The sequence below is a fragment of the Megalops cyprinoides genome, chromosome 17, assembly GCF_013368585.1.
Source record: "Megalops cyprinoides isolate fMegCyp1 chromosome 17, fMegCyp1.pri, whole genome shotgun sequence".
Taxonomy (NCBI): domain Eukaryota; kingdom Metazoa; phylum Chordata; class Actinopteri; order Elopiformes; family Megalopidae; genus Megalops; species Megalops cyprinoides.
Genome location: NC_050599.1, coordinates 10,906,081 through 10,923,183, shown reverse-complemented (window position 1 = coordinate 10,923,183; position 17,103 = coordinate 10,906,081). Strand labels below are relative to the sequence as shown.

At 44.5% G+C, this 17,103-nt stretch overlaps 1 protein-coding gene across 11 annotated transcripts in view; it reads right to left on the bottom strand.

The window, feature by feature from the left end:
* LOC118791878 (nesprin-1-like) overlaps nucleotides 1-17,103 on the bottom strand; it is a 142,568-nt gene that overhangs the window by 110,013 nt on the left and 15,452 nt on the right. For 8 of the 11 annotated variants that reach the window (XM_036549356.1, XM_036549360.1, XM_036549357.1 and 5 more), the window contains 20 exons: nucleotides 16,984-17,004; nucleotides 16,229-16,321; nucleotides 15,903-16,081; nucleotides 15,593-15,789; nucleotides 14,673-14,782; nucleotides 11,256-11,363; nucleotides 10,282-10,419; nucleotides 9,137-9,301; nucleotides 8,667-8,779; nucleotides 8,336-8,504; nucleotides 8,088-8,184; nucleotides 6,537-6,739; nucleotides 6,064-6,228; nucleotides 5,501-5,653; nucleotides 5,265-5,408; nucleotides 4,478-4,645; nucleotides 3,339-3,497; nucleotides 1,700-1,864; nucleotides 1,068-1,202; nucleotides 169-327 (listed from right to left, as the gene is read on the bottom strand). In XM_036549356.1, coding sequence (XP_036405249.1) covers nucleotides 169-327; nucleotides 1,068-1,202; nucleotides 1,700-1,864; nucleotides 3,339-3,497; nucleotides 4,478-4,645; nucleotides 5,265-5,408; nucleotides 5,501-5,653; nucleotides 6,064-6,228; nucleotides 6,537-6,739; nucleotides 8,088-8,184; nucleotides 8,336-8,504; nucleotides 8,667-8,779; nucleotides 9,137-9,301; nucleotides 10,282-10,419; nucleotides 11,256-11,363; nucleotides 14,673-14,782; nucleotides 15,593-15,789; nucleotides 15,903-16,081; nucleotides 16,229-16,321; nucleotides 16,984-17,004 — 2,841 coding nt within the window. Of the gene's footprint in view, nucleotides 1-168; nucleotides 328-1,067; nucleotides 1,203-1,699; nucleotides 1,865-3,338; nucleotides 3,498-4,477; nucleotides 4,646-5,264; nucleotides 5,409-5,500; nucleotides 5,654-6,063; nucleotides 6,229-6,536; nucleotides 6,740-8,087; nucleotides 8,185-8,335; nucleotides 8,505-8,666; nucleotides 8,780-9,136; nucleotides 9,302-10,281; nucleotides 10,420-11,255; nucleotides 11,364-12,658; nucleotides 12,698-12,877; nucleotides 12,929-14,672; nucleotides 14,783-15,592; nucleotides 15,790-15,902; nucleotides 16,082-16,228; nucleotides 16,322-16,983; nucleotides 17,005-17,103 lie in introns of all 11 variants that reach the window. The other 3 variants (XM_036549359.1, XM_036549367.1, XM_036549366.1) reach the window with 2 other exon arrangements.

The window sequence follows — 17,103 nt, the reverse complement described above, 5'->3', positions numbered from 1 at the left end:
AACAATAACACTGTCGTCTCTCTGTAGTGTAATTAACACATAGGGCCAGTGATAAATCAGGCTCCCCTCTGGGGGGTCATTATCAGAGCAGGGGCGGGAGGCCTGGCCCCATAACTACCCTGCCCCCCAGCGGTTCCCTGTTTCCTGTCCCTCTCTGGCCCCACTCACGCGGTGCTCCTTGATCAGCCTCTCGCTGCCTGCGCTGGGCAGGGCCTTGTTCTCCCGGGCCAGCTCCCCCCGGCACTCCTGCAGAGACGCCATCAGCCGAGTGCGCTCCACCTCCACCTTCAGGTGCAGCAGGTGGTAAGGCGCCTCCGCTTGGACATCCTGGGGGGTACGGTGACATCAGAGAGTTAATCAGGGAGGGGACTAACTGTTCTGTGTTACTTCCTGGTCCTGCAAAGGAGTTGCAGGCTGACCTGGAGTTCTGCTGATGGAACTTTGGCTCAACAATACAGGGACAGAATATTCAATATGCCCTATATAGACTTTTAACATCTTGGTTTTATACAGTATCTTTGGTGATGCTATTTACCCCAGATTATAACACAATTTTGTGCTCTCTATTGCTGTTTAAGGCAATAAGGCATTAACTGCCAGCAGTACAAATCAAAAAAGATAAAACATCTGTCTCATAATTTTAGCATTTGTTGGCAATATATGGTACAATACATCGTTTGAATTGTGAATTCATCTGTATTTTATAATGCATACATGAAATGAAATTAATAAACAAATGACAATAACTGAAATTTAAATGAAATGTCAAAAGAATGGAAACAGGTTAGACTAAAACCAATGCTCAGCAATTCACTGGCAGTTGACTGAACACTTTGAAATAACCTTGCTGGTCTGCGCTACAGCTTGTCAGGACCACTGAGCACATGTGCTATAAAACCCCATGGTGTAATATTTACGACAAATCCTATGGGGTGTTAAATAATGTTTTCCTTTCAGGCTGTGAGGTTTGACTGTCTATTTTGCCTCTGTGGCATCTGTGTGTTTTTTTACGATGGAAAAGCTCGTGACCAGAAGCGTGATCTTGTCCCGGAAGTCACGGGACTGACCTTCCATTGTTTGTGCAGTTTCCGGACAGTTTCCTGCAGACTCTGCTGCTCCTGCTCAGGCAGAATGTCTGTGAGCTCGTCGCACGCCTTCAGGAACGCGTTCAACACCCGCTGGTCCAGCTGCCCGAAGAACTCCTGCAGGCGCAAAAATAGGAAGTGGGTCCCGTGGAGTGGGAGCTTGGAGTCGCCAGACAGAAGGCGACCTTCGAACGCCATCCCACAACTGATCCAGCACCGTCTTAGCCAGCTATAATCACAATCCCAACCACAGTTTGGATACATGCAGAAACTGACTCACGGCGAGTGCCTTTGGACAGACACACATCTCTTCTTTTTTATCATACAGTATATGATGATAACAATAACTTTATAACCTAAACACCAAATAAAAATACTGATGTATACATAAATCAATCTCTCCCTTTCTATCAACTAGATTAAATAGTGCAGACAATGGATCATCATTTCCTTTGACCCTGCTTTGGTAGTGGAGTCTATGCTCACTGTAGCTTGCTCTGAACACTCATAAATTTGAGCGGCTCACCCACTTGAGCTGTTTCACCAGAGCCTTAAATAAGCACACTGAGCAGTTGAAAATGTCCAGTGGTGTGGGTGACGTGTGGGTGGCTTACAGTGTGTTTTTTCAGCAGCTCTTCTGGGTTGCCCTTGTCCTTCAGGGAGAGATGGGCCATCTTCAGCACCTTCTCCAGCTCGATGCGGGACTCCTCAAACCTCTTCATGAGGCTGCTGTTGGCCTCCACGTGCTTCCTCCATTCTGTGGCCTCCTTCACCATCGCCTGAGGACACAGAAACCCCCTGTCGTTCAGCACACCATCCTCTCTCCCTAAAGCACAGTATCTGGGAAATCATGGCCCATTCTCTTCACTGTAAAATGCCTTCATCACTAATCATGAATTGATTTTGTCCAATGAACAGACCCACAAATACTAGAAAATACAAACAACACAATTATGTTTTACTTGAGTATATCATCTGCAATGTCGTTAATGTACACATACAATTCAACACCCGAATTCAACACTTGAATTCAACACTTAATACTGCTGTGCCTGTTGTCTCTGTAACTTAAGCTTCTGCTGCTGAAGAAAAACATAGTAATCAGGAACATCACCCAATTCATTCAGTGTGTAATTAAGGCATCCCAATGGTTAGTGGAACAGCTTCCCCAAACCTCAGTCTAGAATAAGGATAATGAAACCAGGCTGAAACAAAGGCAGCCTTAGTCAAACGTGGGTCTGGAATAAACGTCACTAATAAAAGGAGGAACAGGTTTTCTCAGTGAATGCTCCAGAACATAGCACAGCTACTGTGAAAAGCAAATAAAGAGCATTCTTGCCTTCTTGTCTCATTTGAGGCTTGAACCAAAGTGCTTATTAGCGCGAGTAGACTCCTTCTCGAGCCCAGTACGCCTGCTCCTGCTTATGAGAGACTCATCTGATCTCAGACAGGCTTGCCTGCCCCCTCGACTCCATCTCACACGCACACCACGACACACAGACTTCAACGTCCTACAACTGTCTCACTGATTGCACACTGCATTAACAGATACCGGAGGACTTTATTGTTGTAAAGCCACTTAACAGGCATCCTTCCCCTGAGTGACTTGCAGTGCTACGCAATTTGAATTTTCCCCATTATCTGCCATTTAAGCCCCACTTAGTGTCACTTAAAACACAGCTTTTTGTTTGGAATGAAACGTTACTCTTATTAAAATGGAATCACAATCAGCAAGCTGGCCATTAAAACGGTTGAGGATAAACACAACCCAAGGGCCTGTAAATTATAGGGAGTAAAATCATATGGGTTATTAGAGGAACACCTCATGTGTTAGAGCAGCAGCAATTTATAGATTAATCTGGGAGACCAATCAATTACAGCACTAGCACAGCAACAGTGTGCTACCCAGAATCACAGTTCAGTTCACCGTGTGAACTTTTCATCAATCAACGTAAACCCATTAATTATCAGATCAATCAACTACCACCAGCGAACCAGTTAAATGCTAGAGGGCATCTTTCCCCCGCCTCATGTACATTCCATAAGAGTCCTCAAATAAATCTAATCCTTGCTGCATACAACAGCCAATATTTTTACCAAGCACAGGCGGCTATAGCTTTTTCAGCTATCTCTTTCACGGACAAACACAGAAACCACATGCACAGGGGCGATCATGTAAACTCCACTCCATATATCGGCAACAGTGGTCACAAAACTCAAGTAAAAAGAGGGCAACTGATGAGGGTTACTGACCTGCGAGGTGGCCTGCAGCTCCACCACCCTCTTCTGCAGGAGAGACCTGTCGAAGTGGCGGAGGGCCTTACTGCTGCCCAGCGCCCTCTGTACGGACTGATGGTTCCTCTCGATCACAGACAGACACTTTTTACAGCTCTGCTGGTAGGTCAGAAGATCCTGGAACAGCAATGAGAGAAAAACATGCACGCTGAGGATTAAGCACACCTCTATTCAAACCAATACGCATCTTCTACCGTATTTTAAAACGTGACATGAAACTATATGGACTGTATTTTAAAAATTACTGTTACTTAAATTACATTCATTCACATAACTATGTGTAATTTGCATTACTGGTGTTTTCATATATGGTTTGATGTTTTAAAATTTCTTATGATGCCATTTTAAAAATATCTAGTGAAATATGATTTGCATGTGTTGTGCATGTGGGGGTGGGGGGGTGAAGTGCTGGGGAACACATCATCCCTTTGTAAGCGCTCTTCTCTCTTTGGTAGACTGCCGATGCAGCTGAATGGAAATCACCTGGCCAGGTGAAATGAATTAATGACCTGCAGCAGTGTGTCCAGACGCCAGCGTTTTAGCGAACACGGCTGACAACATGTGCTCTCTCTTCCTTATGCAAGCAGTTTTGCTGAGACTTATCGCTGCTCGTCGGGTTCAAAAGCAGCTGTTCAGAAAACGCTGCCTCTGTACTTGTTTCCTTGCTATCTGGCTGCTGCTGAAATAGGTATTTCAGCATTAATATTATCAGCATGAAAGAGTGTCTTGTAAATACGGCACGCTATCAAATGCATCATCTGTCACTTGTTTGCATGTGTGGTCTGTATTTTACCAGGCAGTGCACCCTGGTCTCAGCACTGCATTTTAATAAAACTACAATGTAATTTCAGCTGTGGGATGCTTCATTTAATTTTCCAGCACCACACACAGCCGTGTCACGTCTATGTCAATTTTATGTCTGTCAAGCTGAGCAGCAAAAAAGGGAAGAATCCCCCCAGCCTCCGCCAGGACCAGAATATATATCACGTGCAGGTCAAAAGCAAGCAATAAAAAAAGAGAGATGGCCAGCGCACATCCAGGCTACCGCGGCTTCCTCCCTCGTATCCACGGCAACGCCATGCCTGTCGAGCCCTCACCTGACACTTGTGTTTGAAGTCCCCCGAGGTTTCGGAGTCCCTCTTTGTCGTGATGCAGCTGGCCTTCTCCAGGGACTGGTAGAAGCTGGTGATCTGCTTCTCCATCTCCTCCAGGGCAGGCAGCAGGGCCTGGGACTCCCGGAGGAGTGGCAGGTAGCGCTCCCTTATCTAACAGGGCAGGACACGGGGGGGGAACATCAGTCAAAGTGAAATTAAAGTGACTAAAACCTCCTCTCACTGTTTAAAGGGCACCCAGGCTTAACCCTGAGCAATAGTACATACTCATTATTCAGTCATCAGCGTTATCATTTAACAAGCACTGTATTTGATTTTTTTTTAACTTCAACAGGAACAAAAGACAGTATGTTTTCCAAAAAGAAAGCACAGGTTTGGCTGAAGGTAATAAGTGTGTGTTGAGTAGATGGCCTTCATGTGGCACTCCATTCCCAGCATTCTCCTAAGGATTATTTTAACCACAAATAGCTTTTGATGCCCTAAATTTAGGAGGTCTCTTTCTTGCACTCTCACTGAATGCAATCAGTAGTACTGCACATGACCCCAGGCTAATCAACTCAACCGAACAGCAGCACAACAACAAAGCACAAGCCAGGACTGTATTATAACAGCCACGGGCCACGGATGCCTTGGTGGAGAGTGACAGGTGAAAGGCCGCTCCTGTCCCCGTGTAGCCTCGGCCTTTGTATCCCGATGACAGACACACAATGAGAAGCGCTATCGGCTGACAGGAGGCCCGGGATGGGACCGGCTGAGAGGAGCTGACAGTCACCTTGCTCAGCTGCTCCTTGATGGTTGCCATGGTGCCCAGCATCTGTGTGACCTCCTCCTGCGGGGTGTCCTTGGTCAGCAGCTGGGCGTTGCGGGTGGCGGTCTTGTACTGCGCCTCCATGGCTGGCACCTTGTGTTTGATGTCCTGTGAGGGATGCATCATTATGTGCGTTACACATCACCATGACAATCCCTCTGACAAGAAGCCCTCCCTAAAGCAGGTGCCTGGGCGTTTACCTCGATGTCCTGGACGAACGTTCGGACGTTCAAGAACGACACCTGCACGGGAGCAGTCATCTTCTCGTTGGCTGCGTCCACAAAGCTCTTGAGGGAGGAGATCCCATCCTGGTATTCCTTCCTCATTTTGTCCACTTCATCTGCCCTTGCATACTGGGAGGAGGCACAGAGCAATTCGCTTTCATTACAAGAGATAGTGACTGCATAGCGTAGATGCCGGCCTGTTTCTCAATGTCTTCTAATCACATTTTTCCCATATTAACGTATCATTTGAAGTCATTTTAAATTCCACACACTTCTGTTTTATCATACAGTATATGATGGTAACAGTAACCTTCTAATCTAAGCACCAAATAAAAATATTGATGTATATATCTGACAAATGGTAACGCCAACTATTTCGATCACAGATTTTACTTTACTATAATCAGGTATTACGTATGGCCCAGTTGTCTGTTTTTTTACTTGCCACGTGAAATGATTTTAAGTTTCTGGAAAAGAAGGAATCTGGAAGAAATCCACAAGTATCTGCAAATGAAAGGACTAGTGTTTAGTCATCATACCTGTTTGACTTTGACGAAGAGCTCTCTCCATCTCCCATTGAGAAGCAGCAGCTGTTGCTTCAGGTCCCGAGAGACAGTTTCATCACAGGTCTCTATGAGGAAGTTTCCAGCATCATTCATGGCTGTGTGCTGCTGGATCCAGTGCGGAAGATTCCGGAAGAAGTCCTGAGGAAGACATGACGATGATGTGGACAGTGTATGACCAGAACTTTAACCAAAGAAGCTTCAGTGTTGTCTCTTTTAGTGTTGCTGAGAAGTTTATTAATTTACATGACATTTGCTTCATAGATACCCTTATTGTAGATGAATTAATGAGAATTAGATGTGTTACTCATTCAAATAGCTGAATATATGCTACATTCAAGTACCTCAATTACAAGTAAAACAGCAGTGGCCCACCAAGCATTCAAACACACAACGCTCTGGTCTCATGTCCAATCACATTCTCAAACGTGGGCACCCAGAGCCCGTACCCGTTTGGCGTTTTCCGGCTGGTTCAGCATCTTCTCGGCATCCTCGAGCCAGGCCTGCAGGCTGGCCACGGTGCTGCTGTACTTCTCCCAGTTGGAGATGACCTCCTCCAGCATGCTTCGCACGCTGCGCACCTCTACCGACAGGTTCCTCCATTGTGCTGCCGTGTCGCTCAGGAACTTGTTCACCCCTTCCCCCTCCTCAGCTGAAAAGCCAGGCGCGCAAGTCGGTTACACCGAGCCACAGCGGCCTTATGAACAGGCAAATCCTCGCAATTCAACCCAGAATGCTTCTGAGTTTATTTTTAAAACCTCAGCAGCACTTTTACTTTGAAGCTCTAATGCTACTTCAGTTCAGCAAAATTATTAATTCAGGCATGTTTTTTGTTTTGTACCATACCACCAACTTTTTATCCTGGGCTGTAAAGTGTAACCCTATTATCTGTTTCAAAAAAGTAGAAGTAAAATAGCAGACAACGCTGTTGTGTTTCAGAATATCAAATCTGATAGTAGTTGAGGTAAAAAAGAAAAATATTTCCATTCACATCAGCAGGCATCATAAATACAAAAAGGTGGACAACATAAGGTCCTCATAAGAACACACGGTCTGATTTGATCTTGGGTGTAAACACTGAGACTAGCATGCACTAATTCTGACAAAGTACACTTCAGTGAGCTCCCACCGTGAGGATGAGGGTTAGAGTCAATGGATGAAAAATCAGAAAGGGTTAGTTGTGAGTGAGACTGGATCCTCTCTCCCGTGCTGTGACACAGAGTTGATCCCGGGCTTTTAGGGGAGTGAGTGCACACCAGTGGCAATGCAAACGTGGGTCTTCATTTTGAAACCAATCAATTTTACACCAGTGTGCAGTACCAGTGAGTAACCGCACTTACCTTTCCTAATGATCTTAAAGCCTAGGAACATGAAATCAACAGTTAGCCTATTTTCCCCTCTGACTGGTGAACTAGAACATCTTAGCAAATGGATCAATTCCCTCTTGATTTCTGGGTGTAAAAAAGGCAATTTAGCTGAAGTACGAGAGGACCAGCTGGGAATGGATGGAAAAGACTGAATGACATATTTGACAGTTGTAAATTATTCAAAGGGAGGAGGATAGGGACTGATAGAGGAAATTCCACATTAGGTCGTTCTTTCACACATCACCAGTTTATGTGTGCTATTCCATAATGCATTTGGTAGCCCCATTTCTTTGTGTCTACTGTTATAATGATGACAACTATGTGAAGATATGAGTGCAGAAGATACTGAAAAAAACGTTAGCCATGTACAGTTTCAGCATATTTTTGATTTTTTTTCAGCAGTTTTTATAGATTCACATCAACATTACTCTGGGCTCAGTTCAAAAACATAAAATAGCACCAAACCCACATCCATATTGTGTATAAAATGTTATGGTATGGTATGTTAATCAGGTGACATGTTTCAAACATGGCTGCCAAGCCACAGCCATAATAGCAATCTTTCCGTGAAACCACCCCCTTCAGGAATTAACAACAACATCCGATGACAGAAGACTGGCAGTTAACTCTTACCTGAAACATCAGATTTCACATACACCTCAGCAGCTTGTTTCAGAGTCTGGTATGTTGTCTCATATTGTTCGAAGAACTTGTGTCCCTCAATGAATGACTGTTGGAAATAGGACAGAGGACAAAGGGTCAACCGCGGAAGTGACAATGGACCTCGGCATGACAACATGCTTGAGCCTAATACAGAGTGGTGTAGGACATTAAAGCTGGCATTTATATACGGGAGGAAGGAGCTAGGATGGCAAACTCACAACGTAGTTCTGTAGCAGTAGCTCCACCGACTCCCGTCGGCCATATTTAATGATCCAGGATTTGAGCTTGGACTCTGCCAGCATAAGAAAGGCCAGCAGACGGTACTTCATCTCCCAGAATTCCAGTTTGATCAGGTGGATATGAGATGATGTTGAGACATAATTGAACCTGTTGATTACAAAAAACAGCTGTGACCTACAAGAGAAATTTATTGTTTGTATATTTAAAAAAAATGAAACAGGATCAGTGCTTAGGGATGAGTCCATTGGTGAGGGAGTAAAGGATACAGAGAGAACACTGACCTCAGGGTCAGTACTGTGTGTAACCCACCTCTCTGCCATATCCTGGAGCTGTTCTGAGGGGACAGGAACCCCGTTGACAGATCTGTCTCTGTGAATCTGCTGAAAGGTCTGTTTGTGTGCCTCCAGATTCTTCAGCACCTCCTGCACATACACATGCACACATGCGCACACACATGCACACACACACACAGTTATGATACAGTACATACTAATCACTCTCAATCTTAACTGCTGTGAGGAATTCAGAAATCTACATCAGTGTGACAGTAGATACTTAGTTACAAGGCACTATATTACTCAGCTTTATGATCAAGGCATACAGTGCATATTGCTGAAAGCTTGTTCTTGAAAACTATTTTCATGTCAACCTCTAGGGTAATGTTTATGTAAACATAACACATCAACATTATCATGTATCACTTCAAGAAATTTCACAGCAATCAGATGTTGTCACTTGTCACTCGATCAACTAAGATGTGCAGGCACACCAGTCTGTACCTTGTGCTGCTCCAGTGTCCTCTGGACGACATTGGCAGTCTCCTCATACGCCTGCTGGATGGCCACGTCTTCCCGCAGCGCCAGCTCAGCCCGGTGCAGCCACGCCCCGATCATGCCCAGTGGGCCTGGAAGGGACTTGTCCAGCTGGAGGTGCCAGTCCAGGAGCTGCAAGGGTATAAGGGATGTCACTGCCCACGTCACAACCCAGCGCCTGCCGCTACAGGGGACCACAGCACCCGCCTGCAAGCTCCTCTGAGCAGCTTAACTCTGAGCTGCGGCGTGAAATAACCTAGCGTTTTAGAACTCCCTCTGAAGCAGAGCACTGTGCTACCATCTGTAACAAAGCCACCCCCCCTCCCCTCGGCTCTGAGAATGCCAGGGACTCAAAGAGAAGATTCCAGCCCCTCTACTAACAAACCCCTCTCTGTTCCTCTCCCCTGAACCCAGACTGGAGCAGTCTGTGCCCCACTTTACACCACACAACAGTTCAAAACAATGAGAGCCAGCTAGCACCCACAGTGGTCACACCAAAACAGGTCAGGGATGACTCAGTGGCATCTAGGAAAAGGGCCGCACTGTCTGAGCAGCATAAGAATCAGGGATTTAATGAAACCCAACGTGTACTTCCATTTCAGCCAGATATATTTTCCATTAGCACTCTGTACTGTAATAAAGTTAACTCAAGAGCACTGTATTTTTCAGTTTTTAAAACAGACACTGCATCTGCAGCTACATAATTTTAAAGCATTGAGTTGCTGTGCATAGTTCTATGTTGGCTTACTTTGTCTTGACTCTTGTTCCATTTAGTTCCGGGGCTCCAAAAATTAAAGAATATGGTACCTCAGTATTAAAGTCAGCACCCTTGAATATTTTTATCTTAATATGCTGACACCTGTCGGTTTCCTGCCCAGCGATACATGCAGTGCATTAGGGGAACGAGCCACTTTGGGAAAGCTTCCTTACAATTACAGCTCCAAGTAATCTGGCCTGTATCAATATATTGTGTGTATTCCTAGAGAGGAAAACAGGCCTGTCCTATAAAGTAAGCCCCTAATGTTAGCGCTGTGTTTGAGGATGGTGGGCACTGGACGGCGGCTCCGACAGTGAGCGTGGAGCAGTGAGGAGCAGCAAGGAGCAGCGCTCACCCTGGCAGACACGCGCTCCCATGCCTGCTTGACCAGCGCCTGGTCCACGGTCAGCTTCCCGTCTCTCTGCGTGGGCTGCAGCAGGCTCTCCGTCTGTTTCCTCCTCATCTCATACTGCACACGGAAGCTCTTAAAGGACTGAGAGAGGGACCGCAGGTTATGGTGGGCCCACGCATACACACGCACACGCTGCAAACACACACACGCATATCCACAGACACACACACACACACACACACACACCATGCTGTCTAAGATATTGATTTCATGGAAAAGACAAATCAGGCATGAACACAGTTTGTTTGCACTGTTGGCACTGCGTAGCTTTCTTGAAGATGTTTATTCAGACTGCGGATAAAGGGAGAACATTCTCTTTGGCGCCTTCATCAAATCAATTATATCACCACAGCCCTGTCCCAGAGCGGAGAGAGTGAGGCTATTAGGAGGTCCACAATGGATGGATCTGTTATTTTCTATAGTACCATTCACTCACTGGTGTTTTTTTTTCTATATTGACTGGTTCAAAGCGGTAAATAATCACCAGCATCTATTATGGAGATTATGTAACACTACCTTAAATGCCCTGAATTCACCACTGCATTCCTGGCATATAATACATAATATTCACACAGTCATGAATTTACCAAGAAGCTTAATTTCATGCCTTTAATTTTTTTTACCTGCATTTCACCGTCCAATCAGAGCATAAAGAATATATCCTACTGAATGTTAAGATTTAGATCAGGATTTGGGTATGAAAACGCGATTTTAGGAAACAACCACTGTGAGCACCACGACCCTGCAAAACATGTGCGCAAACAGGCATTACCATGGGGGGGGGGGGGGGGGGGGGGGGGCTAAGAATTAGACAGCTTCACATTAACACTGAAGACTCTGGGCAGCGTGACAAGAAAAACGTTGAGACCGTGCCCAGACACACAATGCCAAATGCCAAGCCCCTGTCCTCGGGTCACCTGGTACTTCTCAGTCAGGCTGCCTTCTGCCCCTTGGGCCCGAGCCACGTCCCTCTCAAGCTGCTCCAGCCAGGTCTTCATCTCCCTCAGTACCTTGCGCTGCTCCCTCTGTGGGCGGGGGAAGGGATGGTTTGGACACGCAAGCACATAGCTGTAATCCCCACCTCCCAGTGGAGGGTATCTCAGCCATGCAGTGCCAACTAGTGATGAGAGAGTGAGGGTTCAGGAGGCTCGTAAGGGGAGGAGCTACCATATGCCGTTAATGATTGCCGTGGGTGAACCAATCAAATGACTTTGCTCCCTATAGCGATACACTGTGATTTGTTCAAAGCAGTGAACCACTGGCAACTTCACCATATCTGGGGTTCATGACCCATCACTCTCCCATCACTACCACGCATTACACTTCACTCTCACATTAGAGGTATGCTATGCATGTTATTTTTGGCACCTTATTCACTGCTTAACTACTTAACTGGTGACAGATGTGAGCAATTTCTTGAGCAGATTATATCATTTTCAGTTTTTTTTCCTCCTCACCTGCTGACCATACAGTCAACAAAGCTAGTGTTTTACTCACATAGTACTCGCACAAAAGAAGCACCTTCAAAACAGAAGGGTCATGATAGACAACAACACAGGAGGTTCAGACTCCCCTGGCCAAACTGAAACGTGTTCCTTTTTCAATCAGAGTGCAGACAGCAGTAAGCAATAAAGCAAAGTTTTATTATTTTTTTTTTACGTTTTGGCTGTGCAAGTATAATTAAACACAGACCACCACAGAAGAATATGATGGAGATGACAGCAATTCACATTTCTGTGACCTCTGTTTCATACGTATCTGTGCCATACAATCAAAGGTTGCATAGTATACCTTCAACGTTTGTGAAATACAGAACCCCTGAAGAGGGGACATTTAAGGCAGCATATCTGCACAAGATATGTCATCATCAATCAACATCCTGTTCAGGAGAGGTGGACAGGATTCCTCTTGGCTCTTCTTATTTTCAGTTTTGCTACCTTTGAACATTTAGTGGGTGTGATCATGAAATGTCTTCGTTTTTTTCCGATCTCGGTTTAAACAATATTCATTTGATTTAAACAGAAAATAAGATCGTATTTCAATGTTATGATCTTGAACAGGATTACTCATGCAAGGGATCACCAGGACCATACGGAAAATGGGGGTAACAGACAAACATCAGAAAATCAGTTTGCTGAATGAACCATCTCATCACCACAACAAAGAAAAAGAAGGATCATTACAATGGACAACAGTAAAGAAGACAAATGTTTTTCACAGAGTAAGTTTTGAGGCCTACCTGACAGACTGCTAGAGCTAAAGGAAAAAATCCTTGACCATAAAATGTCTGACTACTTATTTTATCTCGAGAAACACATACCTCTAGCATCTGTTCTATGTCTCGAGGGTCAAGACCAAACTGTCAAGGAGAGCAAGGCACAAAGAAGGATGCAGACACAACACAGACAAGGCATCAGTTGAGAGAGAGAGAGAGAGAGAGACGTGCAGAGGAGAAGTGGTCAACAGTGGGCATCCAGCACACAGACACAGCACCACCACACAACAGGCGATGGAGAGCCCTGAATCCACTGCGGCTTACCGGTAGGGTAGGGATAGAAAGTGCGAAAGTTGGGATGGAACCGAGAAGCAGCTATCGATGCGCAATACAAATGGCAGACAGACAGAAGGAGAGAAAGAGAGAGACATGGCAAATGGCAGACACGGATGAGGCGAGCGTGTAGCTGGTGACGGAAAAGTGTGTGATCAATGCACAAATGAGCCTGTTAGTCAATTCAGATGGAGTGGAGGACCTCTTTGGCACCCTAAGCTGTAATGAGAACTGCAGCCATTAATTAAATCTATTTAAGAGGAGGTGGTGACAGCAGGGGTAATGTTTTAATTAGACCATACGGTGCTGGATACCAGCATCATGCGGCTTCAGTTGCTGAAGTCATATCTGTTGTTAATTTGCCATGCGGTTGCTCTGATCAAAAGCTTATTTGATTTGCTGCACATTACTCCTCAATTGCTGGTTATGTTTATTGTATGTAATAGAAATTATTTATTAACGTCACACCCCTGTATTATTACATGTAAGTACAAATTTTCCTTTAAATAGATCATTTTGTCATTTACCATTTAGTATACATCAAAATGTAAGATATACATTTTTTATAGATGCTAAAGACATTATCTTTATTCCATCCTAAGGATTTTGCTTCTGTTAGTAATGGCTCATGTGATCTACGATCATGGATTTTTAACCTGTTATAGCAGGTTTATGATATATGATGTTAATACTCACGCCATCATGAAACATGAGTTCAACTGAAAGACTAATGCAAGACTACAAGGAAAAGGCTGTGGATGGCTTCATCGTGAGAGAAAAAATATTTTTTTTCAGAAACCGTTTTATATCTGTGACATGAATACTCATTTAAATTACTGTACGGCACAGTGAAGGCAGCAACAAGACTGGAAGACCTTCAGTCAAAACAACGACTGTGCCACAAATTGCTAATGACAGACCCTCCGCAAATGCCTTTCGTGTCATTGGTCACAGCTGTTACTTGGTCTTTGTTTCACCCAAGACTGAAGCACTCACAGCCCATTAATTAACTGCTGCTAGATAAAATGAATTAGTATCTAAATGGAAAGCGGTGCAGATTTTACTCCGGTTATCCAAAGCCATTCAGAGCAAAGCAGCACCATGTGACACTGCAGGAATTCACAACCTGAGTCTTAGAGGATGTCAGTTCAGCAGACTTTACGAAGTGCATCCCTCTTTTCTTTTTTATGATTAGTTTCTCAAAGCCAAGATTTGCCCAATCACAGCTTAATCTTCAGACGGAAAGAAAAGCAAAAATCCTCCAGGACTGGTATTGTGCATCACTTTACTGACAGCTGCAATGGGTTCCAAAAACAACATTCACAAAGCCTTTGCACTTTAGCTATTCCCTGGGACCATAGATTCAATGCCCTTTTCAATTTGGTCATGGATATAATATGGTACACATCTTCGCATTATTGACTAAACAAGACTTTTAAATCCAGACAGCATGAACTAGTACAATGTTGACCCCATCCATGTATACAAAAATGAAATGTGCAACATCCTAAAATCCTCATATAATAAAAGATGCTTTCCTTTTTTCAGATTTTCACCTTCATTTTCATCCATTCCTGTCATTCAATTAATCAACCATGAGAAAGCTCTGTATTCTTAAATGGAATTGTTTCAAGAGATCCAATTTTTACCTGCAACAAATTATGAATCGCAAAGGACTGAAAATAAATCCATTCAATCCACAGATTGTAAAACAAATAGCCATAGAGGTGGCTGGTCTGGCACCGATGCTGTGAAGAGAGAGAGTGTGTGGAATGGAGAAAATTACCTCCTCTTCCTGTCCGTCTGACTCCGTATTATGGGGGTCTGGGTAGTGCTTCAAGAACTGGGCAACATAAGTCATGATGGACTTCTCATCCGGCTTGTCAACATCCACATCTGCAGAGAAAAGAAGGGAGAACTTCTTTCTGCTGGTCTAGTATTAAGCTAAAGCCAACCACACTCACACCTCCACCACAGACACAGCTGGGCCCTTTAACAATCAGTTCCAGATGATTCTCGGATGTGAACATTAATTATATCATGTCAAAATTTATATATTACACAGATTTTCATTTTTAATGAGGCCCCTATGTAAAAGCAGATAATCTTTCTGGGGTTTCCCCTAACCACGATCTCATTACTGAGCCTGAACATCACTGATCTCTCTCAGCTTCACTCTCATCATTTCTGAGCCATATCAGACACATTTTCATAAGAACAAAGGAGCAGGGAGCATTCAAGGATGCCTAGCCTTGTCCATTGAAAGCTATCAGTGCTTGACTTTTTTACTATCAATGAAGTGTCTGATCTCTATTATTAATTACTGTTTAAAATCAAATTCATGCTCTCTGCAAAGGAGCCAGCATCCAAAGATAAAGCTCAAGGAGCCTGTTTAGTTAAAGCTTTGATCTATGGATTGTATGTTTTTTCTTGAGGTGTGCCAGAAATATTCTATTTACAGGCCAGACATTCAGCTGAGAAGTTAACAATGGAAATTCTGCCTTACGTATTGTTGAGGCTGACAGCATTCTGATTTAGTGCCTGCCTGTTTATATTCATGATGGGGTGTGCTCCAAGACAGAGCATCCATAGCTAGCACAGCAACACAGACAATTCAGGAAGCTCCTGTTATAAACAGGAACCAACGCAGAGGATATAAGGAAGCCAACACTGACAATCTCCCTTTTTTATGGTCTCCGGCAGTACCTTCTGGGTCCAGGAGTCGTGGGATTCCCAGCTCGTTTTCAGCCAGGGAAAAGGCCTCCTCCAGGTTCTCTCTGTTAGGCCTCCTCCGCACGCGCTCCATGTCCACCAGGTCTGGCCGGATGGCGTGGATGACCGAGTGGAAGGCAACCCCACTGCGCCAGCTGGGTCCGAAGTCTTTCACCTCGATGCCCAGCCGCCTTAGAACACGAAGCGAATGCAGAGACGCATTCACAAACAAACACACCAGAGTTAACCGAAAATGAACACCAAGAGACAGCCACACCACAAGGAACCACAGGGTCAGGCTTACTTGGTTGCTGTGTACTGCACCCATTTGAGCAGGGCTTTCCTGGCGTTGCCCTGGAACTTGGTGATGACCTTCCTCTTCATGGGCGGGCTGGCTGTCTCAGAGCTGGCCATGCTCTCCACCGATGAGGTGCTGCTGGACAGAGCCTGCAGAGCCGGCAGGTTACTGGTCAACTCCTCGATCTGCGGGGTGGAGGAGGAGACAGGGACCGGTTACAATCGCACGACCTCATACCACTCCAGCAACGCGGTGGCCTCCTGTCAGCATTGGCGTCACCATAGGTCACTGTCACCATGTTCACCTGTGGTGACACTTGGATGGGACGTTACCTGGAAATACAGGATGATGGTCCACACCAGCCCCAGGACGATGGACGGTCTTCCATCGACGATATCCGTTGAGTTGATGTTGACTAACTTGATCTGAGGAAGCACACAAAGCATTCATGGAAGAACACAAATATCCCCTCAGATATTCTTTGGAAAGGTGAGTCAAGCAACTGCAATATTTACAGAAAATGGTTGTAAATAATGGTTATAGCAGAGGACATAGCCTACCTGTAAGGTTACACCTCAACATCACTGACTTATTCACAGAAGCTGAACAATACATTTTACATGGCATAAAAGCATGACTTAATCGAGGTTCAGTGACTTCTGATGGTCTAATACATGAGTTGTATATATATATGCATATGTTTGGCCTAAGCTGTTGGTAATAAAATGGTGCTTTAATGTTAATTTCAGCTTTAACTTAGCAAAACAATTTCTATTAATTAAAAAACAAATAGACATTTTGATAAAAATAATATATATTTTCACACTAATAACATGCATTTTTTTAAAAACATAAAATTTCACCTTGGAGGCAGTATCATTTCAGGATTCCATTTTTATAACTAATTTATGGCAAAATAATTGCTCAATTTTATATTTTATCCTGATATTCTGAATACATAAAGGAGAACAGTGAGCTGACAGGAAAGGAACAGACACAGGGCAAATAAAGACATATAGTCCTGAAGTGTGCAAACCCCACACATGCATGCATGCATGAACCACCGTCAAAAATGTCACATACTAACCGGGGATCCTCTGTAAACAGACTTAGGCAAGCATGACAGGAGAGAGAGATCACAGACAACTTAGCACCATGCCGGGCCTATGATTGGCAGAGAACATCTCATTTACAGAGAGCTGGCAGA